This window comes from Wyeomyia smithii, chromosome 2, assembly GCF_029784165.1.
Source record: "Wyeomyia smithii strain HCP4-BCI-WySm-NY-G18 chromosome 2, ASM2978416v1, whole genome shotgun sequence".
In the NCBI taxonomy this organism is placed as follows: Eukaryota; Metazoa; Arthropoda; class Insecta; order Diptera; family Culicidae; genus Wyeomyia; species Wyeomyia smithii.
In genome coordinates, this window is record NC_073695.1 from 197387347 (window position 1) to 197407710 (window position 20364).

The following is a 20364-nucleotide window of genomic DNA, read 5'->3' on the forward strand; positions in this document are numbered from 1 at the left end:
TTGATGATTTCAAAGACTTGAAATGCGTCTTCAAATGACATCACGATCTGTAAACTGCGTTAGAGAAAAACAAAAACATTCGCTTTCTTGCAAGCTATCCAAAAAACATACTCATTTGTTCATGGAAACTCATTTGCACCTGTTTGAAAATACAAAATTCGTGCCCATCCAGAACAATATTCGTAACTTCGGCAACTCTGTTCAGACAGTATAACATATTTTCATTTCAAGTAAACACTGGGGACGAAACGAAAGTGTTTCTAATTAGACATTTGGGGTTGACGGGTGAGATTCTCATTATGTGTGGATGAAGAGGACAAAAATTAATCTGATCGTTGCATCAATACAAATGCAGCGAGTGAAGTTTTGCTAACACATGCATTGCGGTGCTTGGCTGTATGTTCTCCTGCAGAAACACATACAAGCGCGTGGCCGTCATATTTTTTGTTACTTTTTAGTTGCTACTAATTGTGTATAATGCGCAGTCATAAGACACAATAAGTAATAAAAAATTGCCCCAAAGTAATAAAATGTTCCCCGTTTGCGTTGGGTGTGGCATTATCTAGTGCCTAAGTTGCATAGGTTACTTGCAAAGTGGAAACAATTCAGGAAAAAAGGCGTGTAGCCAAGAGTGAACGAGGTCTGCATTCCGAATCAACTAAAAATGCTTGAGAACGCTCCTGGAATTCAGAAAAAAAAAACAAAGAAAACTCTTTTAAATTTGGTTCAAATCAATAGAGGAATTAAAACTAGAACAAAAGGCCAAAACGAAAATGATAAAATTCAGCGCAATTGTTTAAAAACGCTTCTAACGGATAGAAATAGCAAGAGCAGGAAAGTTATTTCAAATTTAACTCAAAGTAATGCCATAGATGGATCAGACTAGAAACCGGTGATTCTGGTGATTTCACCAGAAGCCCCAGTGGAATCTGTCCCGGAAGGACCATTTCGAGGGCATACCACTAAAACATTCAAAACCATAGAAATGGCCTGTGAAAGTAGTATTAAACAAATTTGAACCAGTTATTGTGAGATTCTTTTTAAATACGCATAAAATTCCTCAGTTTTGGAACGTATCCCCGGAAACCCGAATTTCCGGGAGAGAAGAATTCCTTCGGGGCATCGCCAACGCTAATTTGAAAGTAGATGATTTACTTAATCTTTTGGCGATAGAACTACCGAAATCGGATGAAAATTGCAAAAGATGCAATAATTTTAATTTTGTGGGTACCCTGGTACCCCGTCGAGCACTAATGGGTAAAGTGAAAGATTTTGTATTCGAAAAATTATCATAACACGATACTCATTCAAAAATCCTAATCCCATAGATAGGGCATTCCTGAGGATTCTTTTTTCAGGATTCCGTTTCACGGACGCTCATGATTCCAATGTGAGGAATTCTAGGGAATCTATGCGAAACCTGTGTGTTCGTCTGGTTGACGTTCCGGGTAGAAATAATTCATATACATCCGGTTGAACACATACGATTCGCATAGATTCCCTAGGATTCTTCACATCGGAATCGTGGGCGTCCTCTTCAAGGTATCCTGGAAAAAGAATCCTCAGGAATTCCCTGTCTATGGGATTCTTGAATGAGAAACGTGTTATGAGAAGTCTTCGGATTCCAATGTGGAATCCTGCAGAATCCGATGGATTCTCACTACACGATTTTTATTCAAGAATCCTAGTCCCATAGACAGGGAACTGCTGACGATTCTTTTTTCAGGATTCCTTTTCACGGACGCTCACGATACCAATGCGAGGAATCCTAGGGAATCTATGCGAATCGTACGGACGGACTTGGCTCGAGTTCGGCACGAGAGCACTGGGAATGGCGTTTTAAGATGCCATTTTGTAATATCTGTATTTGTTTCAATCGCGACTAATTTGTGAAGAGATCATGTGCAAAAAAGGACCTTTTGATTATTATGAATAATTTTATAGTTAGAACGATTTGTTTGATTATCTCTGACAAGGTTGTTGATAATTTTGTCCGTCACAAAAATACAAACCTTGAAAATAGCCTTGAACTGTTTTTAAGGTTTATATTAACCTTAGGCAACGCGTCATGCGCTGAACTTTTCGAAGCTCGATTTCGAAAAGTGATCTGAATGGCAAGGTAAACTAGACCCTCACGACACTTTTTGAATGTATGTTAAAGGATTTCTTTTCAGCTTTCGGAAGGTGGTGAAAAATATAAAACCGATGGTTGCAAACTTATTCAAAAACATGTTTTTCTGATAAAATTCGAGATGGCGGAGAGATCCAAGATGGCGGCCGGATTTTTCTACTTCAAATGAAAGCCCTATCATTCACAACGACGTGCTGGTTGTAGGAGCTTCAAGAGAAATAGATCAATGAAAATAAAATACAACTTTTTTAAAAGCCCTTTGACCTCTTGATGCCCGAGGGGTCCATAAACATGAAATATGAAGGGTTCTCTCATTTTTCATCACCTTCAATCATTTGAACACAACAAAACCCTTTTTCAAGGAACTCATGTCACCAGTGCACAGTGGTCCAGGAAGCGGAAAAAGGTGCTCTCAGGCTAAAACGCGTTAAACTTTTTCAGGTAGGGGATCTAAAAGGATACTTACGAATCTTTAAAAATTTTCAACTGAACAATTTAGTAACAAGAAAGAAGGAGGTCCTAAAACTCGTTCAGGAACACTCTTGTTTTTTACAGATGGCTCTAAAATGGGTGAATCTTGCCGATCAATGACTCTTGTTTTGTCTTCAAAAAATGAAACTCTCAGATCGCTGAGAGGGAAATAGTGCACTACCCTTTCAATGCTTGGTCAAATAAAATTAAAATTAGACGAGCTAAATTTTCTGTGAAAAACATTCACTATTTTATTTCATTTTGTTTTCAAAGTTGCTATTGATCACCACTAAACTGAGATAGATTTATTAGTTCAAAATAGCTGGTTTTCAGCACTAGATCAACGGTGTGATTTCTGTTACAAACATATTTGTTGAGTGGCATTAAACTTTTTACCATCTGGACAGGCAAGATTATCATATGTCCACTTTCCATTCAGAATATAGCACTGATAGTATTTAGCGGAGTTATTACTATCAACGAAATTTCCCTCCCTTGAGCACCGATATACACAGGTTTTGCCGTCAAATGTGGCCCCGGTCGAACATTTCAACATCAATACTTGTGAAAGAGCATTATTTGTGTAGAGGCAAAGAGCATAATATGTTTTACTCGTACCGAATGCTACTAAGCCAGTCGCGGCGGGACACTTGATGGACACGCAATCCGCCGAGTTGGACGATTTTCTACACAGTAAGGTGGCTGGGTTCCAAACATATCCAACAGGGCAGGCAGGGCCGAATTTACGATTGTGGGGGCCCGGGGCCCAGTTATAGTGGGGGGCCCAAATTAAAACAAAACTGTTTTTCATCGTACGAGTTAAAAGCATTTATTTGCTATTGAAAAATTAGCAAAAATTTGTTAGAATTTTTTCTTAAGCTCTATTTAGAGTTCCAAGCGAAGTGAAAATCTCATACAACATGTTCATTTTTTCACGCTCGTGAAAAATGCAACCTGCAAAAAATTTCACTTCGCTTGGAACTGTAAACAAATTCGATCCAGCGAAATCGATGGTTGTGGATCTCATCTTTTTCACTTGGGTTTATTTCTTTCACACATGCAAGCGCTAGTGAAAAAAGGAGCAGCAAGCGAAAACTTGCGTGCGTTTCTATTCTGTCAGTTGCAGCCAATTTTCACTTCGCTCGGAGTGTAAACTCGTGAGTTTCACTCCACTTAAACTGTAAACTGCAGGGTGGTGAAATACCTGCGTGTTCCACAAACGGGTTTTCACGACAGATTTCGCAAGCGAAAATTTACGCTTTTTCACTTGTCAAATTTTTCACTTCGCTTGGAACTGTAAACTATGCTTTACGAGTTTTTTTGCAGAAAACTTATTAATTAAATAATCAACATTCATCTTCTTCAGTATACTCGTACTCGAAACTTAATAATGCTAAGTTTGACTGCCTTTCATTCTTCACAGTCGCACGCAACCTATTTTTAATAAGTTTCGTCTTCAAGTTTTTTTCTTGATACCTGAAAAAAAAAAAAACTACCGCAATTTGAAAAAAAATGCGAAACACAGGCAAAAATTTGCACACAATTTGAGAAAGACGGCGCAAATATAAGACGACTCTGACAGTAATAGAAACTAGGAAAAAACTACACACATCTGCAGGTCAATAAAATCTGCACACGAGCTCAGAAAATCTGCATTTTGAAAAGCACATCTGGTATCCCTGATTCGGACAAGTAAGCAAAAGCAATGCATTAAAAAAACTTGTGGATTATTATCTTTTTTTTGCTTTACCTCCCATGCGCGCTAAAGCTCTAGAGTTAAAGTTTGGCCGACTGTCACTGAAAAGTTCCAATCAAACAGTCAACAGTTTTTTCATCATAGTTTTAACATTGCTGATGTTCGATTGGAACGAGTTTTGACAGTTCGATTGGCGCTTTTAGTGACAGTCGGCTAAACTTTAACTCTAGGCGTTTAATGCGCGCTGGTTCGATTCAAATGGTGTGTTAATGTGTGTCATTCCAAGAGAATCCAAGGTGAACTCTTATGGATGTAGTTGTGATATTGGCGCTCGCGAAAAAATAACACTGAAGGAAAGTGTCAGATTGAAATGGTCTGTTCAAATTTTCTTACTGTAAATCGAACTTTTGATTAAATCTCATTTTTAAAAAGAAAAATCTTTTTGTCGATTTGTGGGGGGCCTAAAAATGTGGGGGCCCGGGGCCCGGGCCCCCTGGGCCCCCCCATAAATCCGGCTCTGAGGGCAGGTATAGACATCCGAATCCACATCTGCTGCCGAACAATAATGGTAAGCTTGACATGTATTTGGATCTGTAAATAAAAGAAAATTCTAATATTTCACCTATACAATCGAATTATATACATACCTGGGTATTCTCCTTCTCCGGTGCATTTGATTTTTGCAACTTTGCAGCTTGATGCAGTATCAATCGTTGTAGAACACGATCCGCTATAACAGTTTGGTGCAGATGCCGGACACGCTGAGTCAATTTTTGCTGCGCTGCCCATACATTGCGTTTGCGTGAAGCAATCCTTGCAACCTGAATCGTATCCTCCAGTGCATGTGAAAGCTGCTGTTGCTACCGGTAGAAACAGTGATGAAGAGGTCTGAAGTGTTCCGGGTACCTCGGCGGGCTGTGCACGGCAAACCTGGACAGCTAGCACCAGAAGGAATACTTTCGCCAACATGATAATGCTCTGCGATATCCAATTCTGTAAGTAATGCTTTGTAGCTGGTGAGCATGAGTATTTATACATAGAAATTCTTCATCGCCATAGTAGAGATTACTATGATATGTAAACATAATAACATAACAATAACAATTCGCAGAATTCATTATTTTTTAAATGAATTAAGGTGTTCAATTCGATGCCTACACAGGTCAAACGTGCAGCAACGCTACTTGAGTTCAAGAGACAATGTATTTCACACGTCAAAGCTGTTTTTTAGGCAGCTAAACAGAAATGTTTTACAATTCACGCACTAAATTGACGAAGTTTTCATAACGGATGATTTTATGTGGACTTTTGCTGTAATAGCTTTTTAGTATTTATTTAAGCATTGTAAAAACTATTATGTTCGTCCCGATGATAATGATGGATTTTGTATTTAATGTAGTAGTAAAAAAAAAAAATTAATGAGAAGTCTACAAAGGTTTGAGAATCGCGCGCGTTACACAGATATAATTGACTACCTTTCTTAAATTAGTATTTGACATTTTGAAAAATAAAGGTTTTTTTTTTATTTACATACATACAGATGTATTATGCTGATGTATGTTATGAAAATTGAGTTTTTGTGACACAATAAACTTTTAAGTAGTTCTGGACATACGTCGGATTACTCGGGAAAATTATGACACTTTTGATTGTCTTTGGACGTTGAAATTCCTAGCTGTTCTAAGACTTTTTCGGGTTGGAAATTTTCTAGACTTCCCTAGGTGGGGACATCCTCATGAGTCTCATGTTAAGTTAACGGTTTACCTGTGCTTTGCTTGCTGAGTTCGGCGGGAATGGCCTTGTTGGGACTGTAGCAATTTAGCTGTGGGCTAGATTGGGTGTTGGCTTAATTCAGATGTGAATAATGTTCAATTGATTGAAAGAAGTAAAATAATTAGAACTTGGTAATCTTGGTCGTAGAACGGCTTAGAAATTTGTGTTTAAATTTTTTTCATTCAGTAATACTGCCGTTTAAGCATTGGAATATTATGAAGGATTTTATATCTGTATTGACAAAACCAGTCCGTTTTTTTTTGCTTTCTGGTTTAATTGAAGTAATAACTAATTATCTAATAGATAAATCGTCTACCTCAAATCTTTGTAGGGGTAAGAGGCGGGACCATCATCATCATCAAAAAAACAAACAACATAACATTTGATAAGATTAGATGTGATAGTGATACTTTTCAAATAAAGATTTTGTATGGTTCAAGGTGTTGTAAGGTGAAACTTCAGAGCAATAAAATTGTTTACTGACTTGTGCGTATTCTGGTGTGATTATGATATAAGTACCAAAAATATAGTAAAGGTTTGTAGCTAAAGTATATCTTTATTGTGCTTAGCATTAACTGTTTTCTAAGAGGCTATAGTTTACATACCGAATAGTGTAGTCCTAAACATAGAGTATAGAAGTTGGCACGGTCTTTCGTGCTAGGCAGCAGTTTGATCTTAGTTTTTACATTACTAGTCATCATCGCAAAGCTTGACGCGAATATGTACAGAAACATTTGAAAACGAGTTTCGTTAGAAAAATAGGTGGTTTGTGGCTTGGAACATTTTCTGTAAAATATCCGAGAAAAAGTGTATCAAAATAAAATCAGAATCTTTCCAACTAAGAAAAAGAGTTTATTTTCTGAAAACCGAACAAAAATTGCATTCATAAAAATTCGGATGAAACAAAGTCTTCAGGACAAAATCCTATTGAGTTTTTTTTACTCTCGCATTTGACGTTTGCGTTTGCGTCCTCTTCAAGGTATCCTGGGAAAAGAATCCTCAAGAATTCCCTGTCTATGGGATTCTTGAATGAGAAACGTGTTATGAGAAGTCTTCGGATTCCAATGTGGAATCCTGCAGAATCCGATGGATTCTCACTACACGATTTTTATTCAAGAATCCTAGTCCCATAGACAGGGAACTGCTGACGATTCTTTTTTCAGGATTCCTTTTCACGGACGCTCACGATACCAATGCGAGGAATCCTAGGGAATCTATGCGAATCGTACGGACGGACGTGGCTCGAGTTCGGCACGAGAGCACTGGGAATGGCGTTTTAAGATGCCATTTTGTAATATCTGTATTTGTTTCAATCGCGACTAATTTGTGAAGAGATCATGTGCAAAAAAGGATCTTTTGATTATTATGAATAATTTTATAGTTAGAACGATTTGTTTGATTATCTCTGACAAGGTTGTTGATAATTTTGTCCGTCACAAAAATACAAACCTTGAAAATAGCCTTGAACTGTTTTTAAGGTTTATATTAACCTTAGGCAACGCGTCATGCGCTGAACTTTTCGAAGCTCGATTTTGAAAAGTGATCTGAATGGCAAGGTAAACTAGACCCTCACGACACTTTTTGAATGTATGTTAAAGGATTTCTTTTCAGCTTTCGGAAGGTGGTGAAAAATATAAAACCGATGGTTGCAAACTTATTCAAAAACATGTTTTTCTGATAAAATTCGAGATGGCGGAGAGATCCAAGATGGCGGCCGGATTTTTCTACTTCAAATGAAAGCACTATCATTCACAACGACGTGCTGGTTGTAGGAGCTTCAAGAGAAATAGATCAATGAAAATAAAATACAACTTTTTTAAAAGCCCTTTGACCTCTTGATGCCCGAGGGGTCCATAAACATGAAATATGAAGGGTTCTCTCATTTTTCATCACCTTCAATCATTTGAACACAACAAAACCCTTTTTCAAGGAACTCATGTCACCAGTGCACAGTGGTCCAGGAAGCGGAAAAAGGTGCTCTCAGGCTAAAACGCGTTAAACTTTTTCAGGTAGGGGATCTAAAAGGATACTTACGAATCTTTAAAAATTTTCAACTGAACAATTTAGTAACAAGAAAGAAGGAGGTCCTAAAACTCGTTCAGGAACACTCTTGTTTTTTACAGATGGCTCTAAAATGGGTGAATCTTGCCGATCAATGACTCTTGTTTTGTCTTCAAAAAATGAAACTCTCAGATCGCTGAGAGGGAAATAGTGCACTACCCTTTCAATGCTTGGTCAAATAAAATTAAAATTAGACGAGCTAAATTTTCTGTGAAAAACATTCACTATTTTATTTCATTTTGTTTTCAAAGTTGCTATTGATCACCACTAAACTGAGATAGATTTATTAGTTCAAAATAGCTGGTTTTCAGCACTAGATCAACGGTGTGATTTCTGTTACAAACATATTTGTTGAGTGGCATTAAACTTTTTACCATCTGGACAGGCAAGATTATCATATGTCCACTTTCCATTCAGAATATAGCACTGATAGTATTTAGCGGAGTTATTACTATCAACGAAATTTCCCTCCCTTGAGCACCGATATACACAGGTTTTGCCGTCAAATGTGGCCCCGGTCGAACATTTCAACATCAATACTTGTGAAAGAGCATTATTTGTGTAGAGGCAAAGAGCATAATATGTTTTACTCGTACCGAATGCTACTAAGCCAGTCGCGGCGGGACACTTGATGGACACGCAATCCGCCGAGTTGGACGATTTTCTACACAGTAAGGTGGCTGGGTTCCAAACATATCCAACAGGGCAGGCAGGGCCGGATTTACGATTGTGGGGGCTCGGGGCCCAGTTATAGTGGGGGGCCCAAATTAAAACAAAACTGTTTTTCATCGTACGAGTTAAAAGCATTTATTTGCTATTGAAAAATTAGCAAAAATTTGTTAGAATTTTTTCTTAAGCTCTATTTAGAGTTCCATCATCGCAAAGCTTGACGCGAATATGTACAGAAACATTTGAAAACGAGTTTCGTTAGAAAAATAGGTGGTTTGTGGCTTGGAACATTTTCTGTAAAATATCCGAGAAAAGGTGTATCAAAATTAAAATCAGAATCTTTCCAACTAAGAAAAAGAGTTTATTTTCTGAAAACCGAACAAAAATTGCATTCATAAAAATTCGGATGAAACAAAGTCTTCAGGACAAAATCCTATTGAGTTTTTTTTTACTCTCGCATTTGACGTTCAAAATACTAATTTGTTATAGGTTTTTTTGCAAGAGCTGTAGAAGCTCCTTGAATCCTTATAATTCATATCTTCATATACGTAAGCCAGAATCGGGTAAAGAACGACGCTTCATCATTGATTGCAGTTTTTTGAGTTTCTGATCTCCAGACGTTTTTTCGGTTGCTTGTGGGCTGGTCTTTGACTGCCTATAGCTTCAAAGTTTGTGTTTTGTCAGTGTGTCTTTTAAAGACTACCTGAAAGTTATTTCCCATCAGTCTTTCTCAAGACTACCTACTTTTGAATTTAACATTTGTTTTAACTTTTTTCGTATCACCTGAAATGCCTGGACGGAAAAAGAAACCTCGCATCGCTGCGGGGAGGAAAAGAGAGGCATCTCTTTCTGACACTTCGAGTGTCTGTAGTGACAATCCTTTTGATATTTTGCCTGAGCAAGAAGCTGGTGAAATGGAAATTATGAGTAATGAAACTAAACAAAATGTCAATTCTTTGAAAAAGGAAAAAGTTCCACCTATTGTGGGAACTATTTCTTCTGAATTCAATATTTTCAAAAAGGTACTTTCAACGTTTGTTTCTGACGTTGAAGTTACCTATCAAATTGGTCGTAGAGGCGAATGCCGCTTATTAGCCGACTCTATAAAGGGTCATAATCGTCTTATTCAGTATTTAACTGAAAAGATGTATAATTTTTTACCTATGACACGAAAAGCGCCAAGCCGTTCAAGGTCGTATTGAAAGGTCTCACCAACGATCAAACCGTTGATGAGATCAAACTTACTTTAACAGAATTACTTGGCATAGCCCCTACCCAAGTAATTCTAATGAAACAAAAATCACGAGGCGATAACAGTCAGAGAACTGGAATTTCCCTTGTTAATTATTTAATTCATTTTAACCGCAATGAGGTTAACAACTTAATTTTTTTTGAAAAAGCACATGCTTTGTATAATGTGCGTGTAAAGTGGGAAATTTATAGAAAGTATGGCGGAGGTGAAAAGCATATCACCCAATGCCGTACTTGCCAACGTTATGGCCATGGTTCCAAATTCTGTAACATGGACCAAAAATGTTTAATTGTGGAGACTCTTCTCACAAAAAGGACACATGTCCTGTGAAAGAGAGTAAAATTTTTCGCTGTGCGAATTGTAACGGCATCCATATGTCAAAGTTTTATCAATGCCCAGTCCGTTTAGCAACTGTTAAGGCAAGGCAAGATAAACAAAATTCAATTTCTCAATTAAAACAAACTTCAAAACAAAATTCTCCAAGCGTACCAGTGACGCATAGTTCACCTACTCCTTTGCATACCCATTTAACTTATGCACAGGTTACAGGTAGTTCGAACATTATACCGCCTAGTGTTGGTAGTTCGAAAATGACCGTTAATATGGGTAAGCAAAACACGCTAGAAAATAATTGTACACCTATTACTCCAGCTAATATTGCTGCCGAAAATATTGTTTCTAATGTCAATTGCCTGGGGCCTATTACGGCAGGTAAACTTTCTTTTTTGCAACAGGCAAGGTTCGATCTCATGAACGCCATGTTGCAGGCAAAATCAATGTTTGAAGCCATTCAAATAGGCACAAATTTTACTATTAAAATTGTTTCTAATTTAAAATTTAGCAATGATTTCATATAAAACAATTAAAATATTAAATTGGAATGCTCGCTCATTGAAGGCCAATGAGAATGAGCTTTTTAATTTTTTAACAGTTAATAATGTGCATATTGCAATTATTACTGAAACATTTTTGAAACCTAACATAAAATTAAAATATGATCCCAAATACGTTGTTCATAGATATGATAGGATTCATGGTTCCGGCGGTGGAGTTGCAATTGTTATTCATCGCCGAATCAAACATCGTGCTCTTCCCCATCTTGAGACGAAAGTTATCGAAACTTTGGGAATTGAAGTTCAAACTGAACTTGGGATTTTATTTATTGCCGCAGCATATTTACCATTTCAATGCACACGCGAGAACAAAAATTATTTTAAAGGTGATTTACAAAAACTCACCAGAAATCGTTCGAAATTTTTTATAATCGGTGATTTTAACGCTAAACATCGTTCATGGAATAATTCTCAAAGTAATTTCAATGGCAAAATTTTATTCAATGATTGTTCTTCAGGATACTATTCTATTATGTCTCCGAATAGTCCTACATGCTTTTCTTCTGTAAGAAACCCTTCAACAATTGATTTGGTGCTAACAGATCAAAGTCATGTATGTAGTGGTTTGATCACACATGCTGACTTTGATTCTGACAATCTTCCAATAACTTTTTCTTTATCACATGAATCAGTTTTAAACCCTATGAGCTCTGTTTTTAATTATAACAAGGCTAATTGGGAAAGATACAAAACTCATATTGAGAGAAATTTCAATAATGAGCTTGATTTGCGAAACGAAGTGAATATTGATTCCGCTTTGGAAGCATTAAAATGTGCAATTGTTGATGCCAGGAATTATTCTGTTCCAAAGGCTCAAGTGAAATTTGATTCACCAATAATTGACGAAAATCTTCAACTTCTAATTCGTTTGAAAAATGTCCGCAGACGTCAATATCAACGTTCTCGTGACCCTGTTTTTAAAACTATTTATAAAGATTTCTTCTTATAAAGACTCTTCTGAGAAATCAAAATTTTAAGACTATAGTTGAAAAATTGAAACCATATTCAAAACCATTTTGGAAGCTGTCGAAGATTCTTAAGAAACCTTCAAAGCCTATTCCAGTTTTAAAAGATGGTGAACGTTTTCTTGTATCCAATGAACAAAAGGCTCAAAGACTTGCTCAGCAATTTGAGAGTGTTCATAACTCAAATTTGAATTTTGTGAGTCCAATTGAAAATGAAGTCACACGTCAATTTGATTTAATTTCTTCCCAGAATTTTTTACCTGCGGAAATAATTGAAACTAACTTGAATGAGATTAAATCAATTATTAAAAATTTCAAAAAAATGAAAGCACCTGGTGACGATGGAATCTTTAATATACTAATCAAACATCTCCCTGAGAGCACAATGGAATTTTTAGTGAAAATTTTCAATTGCTGCTTCAAAATTGCATATTTTCCCAAATTATGGAAAAATGCAAAAATTACTCCAATTTTAAAACCGGATAAGAACCCAGCTAAAGTTTCAAGTTATCGACCAATCAGTTTGCTTTCTTCAATAAGTAAACTGTTTGAGAGAATTATTCTTAACAGAATGATGTCACACATCAACGAAAATTCAATTTTTGCAAATGAACAGTTTGGATTTCGCCATTAGCATTCCACAACTCATCAATTGCTCAGAGTTACTAATATGATACGAGCTAACAAATCTGACGGTTATTCCACTGGAGCTGCTCTTTTAGACATAGAAAAAGCATTCGACAGTGTTTGGCATAAAGGTTTGATTGCGAAATTGCTAACTTCTAATTTTCCAATTTTTCTAATCAAAATTTTAAAAAATTATCTTACTGATCGAACTCTGCAGGTTGTCTATCAGAATTCAAAATCTGATAGATTTCCTGTCAGAGCAGGTGTACCTCAAGGTTCAGTCTTGGGTCCAGTCCTGTACAACATATTCACTTCAGATCTTCCTGATTTGCCTCCAGGATGCACAAAGTCATTGTTCTGCAATGAACAAACTACAAATTACAGACCCTGATCGATTATGGCACGGCTCGATTTTGACACATGTGCCAAAACGAACGGTTATGTTTAATAATATTTCGTAGTTTCCTCGTCTTTTCGCTAAATAATTTAAGCTCCACAGCCGCCAAAATGATGGTATTAAATTCCTTTATGTTACCAATGCGGATGGCCTGAATAGGTCAACTGGTTACGGATGTATGACCGTAACACGCTCCGGTAAAATAATGGTCATGATCAAAGCAGTGCATAGAACCGTGTCATTCCAATAATTATTCGAGTACCTAGTTATCATCAAGTGCCTTGATCGTCATAGGCCACACACTGACCTGTCCCGGTTGAACTCCGGACACTCCCAGATTATTGAAACAACACCCATCAAGCGACACCTCTAACGACTATGAATCCAAAAGGTAGTCCATTGGTGCACGCAAAACTTTTCCTTGTTACTTTAGAAGCAATAGCGCAAAATTGCCTTAAAGGTAACAAACCTATTACTTAAAAGGCAATAAAATTCTTCCCCAGTCAAGTAACAACACATACTGTCATATATTTAGCACGTGTTACGGGAGTTAGACTATTTAATAATGGTCGTTTCAACCACATGCACAATTTTTTCTGTCAAAAACTGCTCCCTTTCCATCGCAGGAAAAAAAAATCACACACCGTCGCATATGTTGCACATGTTACAAGTTTCTTCAATCTCCAATTCGTGTATTAGTTCGCGCGTTGTATGCATACGGAGTAGAGAAAGAATATGACAAGAGCTGCCAAGCAGCATTTTCCCCGTCATAGAGTATGCAAACGTTGATGATTTCAAAGACTTGAAATGCGTCTTCAAATGACATCACGATCTGTAAACTGCGTTAGAGAAAAACAAAAACATTCGCTTTCTTGCAAGCTATCCAAAAAACATACTCATTGGTTCATGGAAACTCATTTGCACCTGTTTGAAAATACAAAATTCGTGCCCATCCAGAACAATATTCGTAACTTCGGCAACTCTGTTCAGACAGTATAACATATTTTCATTTCAAGTAAACACTGGGGACGAAACGAAAGTGTTTCTAATTAGACATTTGAGGTTGACGGGTGAGATTCTCATTATGTGTGGATGAAGAGGACAAAAATTAATCTGATCGTTGCATCAATACAAATGCAGCGAGTGAAGTTTTGCTAACACATGCATTGCGGTGCTTGGCTGTATGTTCTCCTGCAGAAACACATACAAGCGCGTGGCCGTCATATTTTTTGTTACTTTTTAGTTGCTACTAATTGTGTATAATGCGCAGTCATAAGACACAATAAGTAATAAAAAATTGCCCCAAAGTAATAAAATGTTCCCCGTTTGCGTTGGGTGTGGCATTATCTAGTGCCTAAGTTGCATAGGTTACTTGCAAAGTGGAAACAATTCAGGAAAAAAGGCGTGTAGCCAAGAGTGAACGAGGTCTGCATTCCGAATCAACTAAAAATGCTTGAGAACGCTCCTGGAATTCAGAAAAAAAAAACAAAGAAAACTCTTTTAAATTTGGTTCAAATCAATAGAGGAATTAAAACTAGAACAAAAGGCCAAAACGAAAATGATAAAATTCAGCGCAATTGTTTAAAAACGCTTCTAACGGATAGAAATAGCAAGAGCAGGAAAGTTATTTCAAATTTAACTCAAAGTAATGCCATAGATGGATCAGACTAGAAACCGGTGATTCTGGTGATTTCACCAGAAGCCCCAGTGGAATCTGTCCCGGAAGGACCATTTCGAGGGCATACCACTAAAACATTCAAAACCATAGAAATGGCCTGTGAAAGTAGTATTAAACAAATTTGAACCAGTTATTGTGAGATTCTTTTTAAATACGCATAAAATTCCTCAGTTTTGGAACGTATCCCCGGAAACCCGAATTTCCGGGAGAGAAGAATTCCTTCGGGGCATCGCCAACGCTAATTTGAAAGTAGATGATTTACTTAATCTTTTGGCGATAGAACTACCGAAATCGGATGAAAATTGCAAAAGATGCAATAATTTTAATTTTGTGGGTACCCTGGTACCCCGTCGAGCACTAATGGGTAAAGTGAAAGATTTTGTATTCGAAAAATTATCATAACACGATACTCATTCAAAAATCCTAATCCCATAGATAGGGCATTCCTGAGGATTCTTTTTTCAGGATTCCGTTTCACGGACGCTCATGATTCCAATGTGAGGAATTCTAGGGAATCTATGCGAAACCTGTGTGTTCGTCTGGTTGACGTTCCGGGTAGAAATAATTCATATACATCCGGTTGAACACATACGATTCGCATAGATTCCCTAGGATTCTTCACATCGGAATCGTGGGCGTCCTCTTCAAGGTATCCTGGAAAAAGAATCCTCAGGAATTCCCTGTCTATGGGATTCTTGAATGAGAAACGTGTTATGAGAAGTCTTCGGATTCCAATGTGGAATCCTGCAGAATCCGATGGATTCTCACAACACGATTTTTATTCAAGAATCCTAGTCCCATAGACAGGGAACTGCTGACGATTCTTTTTTCAGGATTCCTTTTCACGGACGCTCACGATACCAATGCGAGGAATCCTAGGGAATCTATGCGAATCGTACGGACGGACTTGGCTCGAGTTCGGCACGAGAGCACTGGGAATGGCGTTTTAAGATGCCATTTTGTAATATCTGTATTTGTTTCAATCGCGACTAATTTGTGAAGAGATCATGTGCAAAAAGGATCTTTTGATTATTATGAATAATTTTATAGTTAGAACGATTTGTTTGATTATCTCTGACAAGGTTGTTGATAATTTTGTCCGTCACAAAAATACAAACCTTGAAAATAGCCTTGAACTGTTTTTAAGGTTTATATTAACCTTAGGCAACGCGTCATGCGCTGAACTTTTCGAAGCTCGATTTTGAAAAGTGATCTGAATGGCAAGGTAAACTAGACCCTCACGACACTTTTTGAATGTATGTTAAAGGATTTCTTTTCAGCTTTCGGAAGGTGGTGAAAAATATAAAACCGATGGTTGCAAACTTATTCAAAAACATGTTTTTCTGATAAAATTCGAGATGGCGGAGAGATCCAAGATGGCGGCCGGATTTTTCTACTTCAAATGAAAGCCCTATCATTCACAACGACGTGCTGGTTGTAGGAGCTTCAAGAGAAATAGATCAATGAAAATAAAATACAACTTTTTTAAAAGCCCTTTGACCTCTTGATGCCCGAGGGGTCCATAAACATGAAATATGAAGGGTTCTCTCATTTTTCATCACCTTCAATCATTTGAACACAACAAAACCCTTTTTCAAGGAACTCATGTCACCAGTGCACAGTGGTCCAGGAAGCGGAAAAAGGTGCTCTCAGGCTAAAACGCGTTAAACTTTTTCAGGTAGGGGATCTAAAAGGATACTTACGAATCTTTAAAAATTTTCAACTGAACAATTTAGTAACAAGAAAGAAGGAGGTCCTAAAACTCGTTCAGGAACACTCTTGTTTTTTACAGATGGCTCTAAAATGGGTGAATCTTGCCGATCAATGACTCTTGTTTTGTCTTCAAAAAATGAAACTCTCAGATCGCTGAGAGGGAAATAGTGCACTACCCTTTCAATGCTTGGTCAAATAAAATTAAAATTAGACGAGCTAAATTTTCTGTGAAAAACATTCACTATTTTATTTCATTTTGTTTTCAAAGTTGCTATTGATCACCACTAAACTGAGATAGATTTATTAGTTCAAAATAGCTGGTTTTCAGCACTAGATCAACGGTGTGATTTCTGTTACAAACATATTTGTTGAGTGGCATTAAACTTTTTACCATCTGGACAGGCAAGATTATCATATGTCCACTTTCCATTCAGAATATAGCACTGATAGTATTTAGCGGAGTTATTACTATCAACGAAATTTCCCTCCCTTGAGCACCGATATACACAGGTTTTGCCGTCAAATTTGGCCCCGGTCGAACATTTCAACATCAATACTTGTGAAAGAGCATTATTTGTGTAGAGGCAAAGAGCATAATATGTTTTACTCGTACCGAATGCTACTAAGCCAGTCGCGGCGGGACACTTGATGGACACGCAATCCGCCGAGTTGGACGATTTTCTACACAGTAAGGTGGCTGGGTTCCAAACATATCCAACAGGGCAGGCAGGGCCGAATTTACGATTGTGGGGGCCCGGGGCCCAGTTATAGTGGGGGGCCCAAATTAAAACAAAACTGTTTTTCATCGTACGAGTTAAAAGCATTTATTTGCTATTGAAAAATTAGCAAAAATTTGTTAGAATTTTTTCTTAAGCTCTATTTAGAGTTCCAAGCGAAGTGAAAATCTCATACAACATGTTCATTTTTTCACGCTCGTGAAAAATGCAACCTGCAAAAAATTTCACTTCGCTTGGAACTGTAAACAAATTCGATCCAGCGAAATCGATGGTTGTGGATCTCATCTTTTTCACTTGGGTTTATTTCTTTCACACATGCAAGCGCTAGTGAAAAAAGGAGCAGCAAGCGAAAACTTGCGTGCGTTTCTATTCTGTCAGTTGCAGCCAATTTTCACTTCGCTCGGAGTGTAAACTCGTGAGTTTCACTCCACTTAAACTGTAAACTGCAGGGTGGTGAAATACCTGCGTGTTCCACAAACGGGTTTTCACGACAGATTTCGCAAGCGAAAATTTACGCTTTTTCACTTGTCAAATTTTTCACTTCGCTTGGAACTGTAAACTATGCTTTACGAGTTTTTTTGCAGAAAACTTATTAATTAAATAATCAACATTCATCTTCTTCAGTATACTCGTACTCGAAACTTAATAATGCTAAGTTTGACTGCCTTTCATTCTTCACAGTCGCACGCAACCTATTTTTAATAAGTTTCGTCTTCAAGTTTTTTTCTTGATACCTGAAAAAAAAAAAAACTACCGCAATTTGAAAAAAAATGCGAAACACAGGCAAAAATTTGCACACAATTTGAGAAAGACGGCGCAAATATAAGACGACTCTGACAGTAATAGAAACTAGGAAAAAACTACACACATCTGCAGGTCAATAAAATCTGCACACGAGCTCAGAAAATCTGCATTTTGAAAAGCACATCTGGTATCCCTGATTCGGACAAGTAAGCAAAAGCAATGCATTAAAAAAACTTGTGGATTATTTTCTTTCTTTGCTTTACCTCCCATGCGCGCTAAAGCTCTAGAGTTAAAGTTTGGCCGACTGTCACTGAAAAGTTCCAATCAAACAGTCAACAGTTTTTTCATCATAGTTTTAACATTGCTGATGTTCGATTGGAACGAGTTTTGACAGTTCGATTGGCGCTTTTAGTGACAGTCGGCTAAACTTTAACTCTAGGCGTTTAATGCGCGCTGGTTCGATTCAAATGGTGTGTTAATGTGTGTCATTCCAAGAGAATCCAAGGTGAACTCTTATGGATGTAGTTGTGATATTGGCGCTCGCGAAAAAATAACACTGAAGGAAAGTGTCAGATTGAAATGGTCTGTTCAAATTTTCTTACTGTAAATCGAACTTTTGATTAAATCTCATTTTTAAAAAGAAAAATCTTTTTGTCGATTTGTGGGGGCCCTAAAAATGTGGGGGCCCGGGGCCCGGGCCCCCTGGGCCCCCCCATAAATCCGGCTCTGAGGGCAGGTATAGACATCCGAATCCACATCTGCTGCCGAACAATAATGGTAAGCTTGACATGTATTTGGATCTGTAAATAAAAGAAAATTCTAATATTTCACCTATACAATCGAATTATATACATACCTGGGTATTCTCCTTCTCCAGTGCATTTGATTTTTGCAACTTTGCAGCCTGATGCAGTATCAATCGTTGTAGAACACGATCCGCTATAACAGTTTGGTGCAGATGCCGGACACGCTGAGTCAATTTTTGCTGCGCTGCCCATACATTGCGTTTGCGTGAAGCAATCCTTGCAACCTGAATCGTATCCTCCAGTGCATGTGAAAGCTGCTGTTGCTACCGGTAGAAACAGTGATGAAGAGGTCTGAAGTGTTCCGGGTACCTCGGCGGGCTGTGCACGGCAAACCTGGACAGCTAGCACCAGAAGGAATACTTTCGCCAACATGATAATGCTCTGCGATATCCAATTCTGTAAGTAATGCTTTGTAGCTGGTGAGCATGAGTATTTATACATAGAAATTCTTCATCGCCATAGTAGAGATTACTATGATATGTAAACATAATAACATAACAATAACAATTCGCAGAATTCATTATTTTTTAAATGAATTAAGGTGTTCAATTCGATGCCTACACAGGTCAAACGTGCAGCAACGCTACTTGAGTTCAAGAGACAATGTATTTCACACGTCAAAGCTGTTTTTTAGGCAGCTAAACAGAAATGTTTTACAATTCACGCACTAAATTGACGAAGTTTTCATAACGGATGATTTTATGTGGACTTTTGCTGTAATAGCTTTTTAGTATTTATTTAAGCATTGTAAAAACTATTATGTTCGTCCCGATGATAATGATGGATTTTGTATTTAATGTAGTAGTAAAAAAAAAAAATTAATGAGAAGTCTACAAAGGTTTGAGAATCGCGCGCGTTACACAGATATAATTGACTACCTTTCTTAAATTAGTATTTGACATTTTGAAAAATAAAGGTTTTTTTTTTATTTACATACATACAGATGTATTATGCTGATGTATGTTATGAAAATTGAGTTTTTGTGACACAATAAACTTTTAAGTAGTTCTGGACATACGTCGGATTACTCGGGAAAATTATGACACTTTTGATTGTCTTTGGACGTTGAAATTCCTAGCTGTTCTAAGACTTTTTCGGGTTGGAAATTTTCTAGACTTCCCTAGGTGGGGACATCCTCATGAGTCTCATGTTAAGTTAACGGTTTACCTGTGCTTTGCTTGCTGAGTTCGGCGGGAATGGCCTTGTTGGGACTGTAGCAATTTAGCTGTGGGCTAGATTGGGTGTTGGCTTAATTCAGATGTGAATAATGTTCAATTGATTGAAAGAAGTAAAATAATTAGAACTTGGTAATCTTGGTCGTAGAACGGCTTAGAAATTTGTGTTTAAATTTTTTTCATTCAGTAATACTGCCGTTTAAGCATTGGAATATTATGAAGGATTTTATATCTGTATTGACAAAACCAGTCCGTTTTTTTTTGCTTTCTGGTTTAATTGAAGTAATAACTAATTATCTAATAGATAAATCGTCTACCTCAAATCTTTGTAGGGGTAAGAGGCGGGACCATCATCATCATCAAAAAAACAAACAACATAACATTTGATAAGATTAGATGTGATAGTGATACTTTTCAAATAAAGATTTTGTATGGTTCAAGGTGTTGTAAGGTGAAACTTCAGAGCAATAAAATTGTTTACTGACTTGTGCGTATTCTGGTGTGATTATGATATAAGTACCAAAAATATAGTAAAGGTTTGTAGCTAAAGTATATCTTTATTGTGCTTAGCATTAA

General features: G+C 37.2%; 1 protein-coding gene across 1 annotated transcript; it reads right to left on the bottom strand.

The window, feature by feature from the left end:
• Positions 1-2960: 2960 nt before the first annotated feature.
• LOC129720318 (uncharacterized) lies at positions 2961-18985 on the bottom strand. Its single transcript, XM_055671778.1, has 5 exons — positions 18947-18985; positions 18664-18876; positions 4946-5291; positions 4860-4889; positions 2961-3304 (listed from the first exon to the last, which is right to left on the bottom strand). Exons 1-5 carry the CDS (start codon positions 18983-18985, stop codon positions 2961-2963), a joined length of 972 nt encoding a protein of 323 aa, XP_055527753.1.
• Between the last annotated feature and the right edge of the window lie 1379 nt (positions 18986-20364).

Coding starts and splice junctions, on each gene's coding strand:
- LOC129720318 (XM_055671778.1), bottom strand. CDS start 18,985: ATGTTGGCGAAAGTATTCCTTCTGGTGCTAGCTGTCCAG. Junction 18,877..18,946: donor TTCTGGTGCTAGCTGTCCAG/GTTTGCCGTGCA, acceptor TTCTACCGGTAG/CAACAGCAGCTTTCACATGC. Junction 5,292..18,663: donor TGGAGAAGGAGAATACCCAG/GTATGTATATAA, acceptor CATTACTTACAG/AATTGGATATCGCAGAGCAT.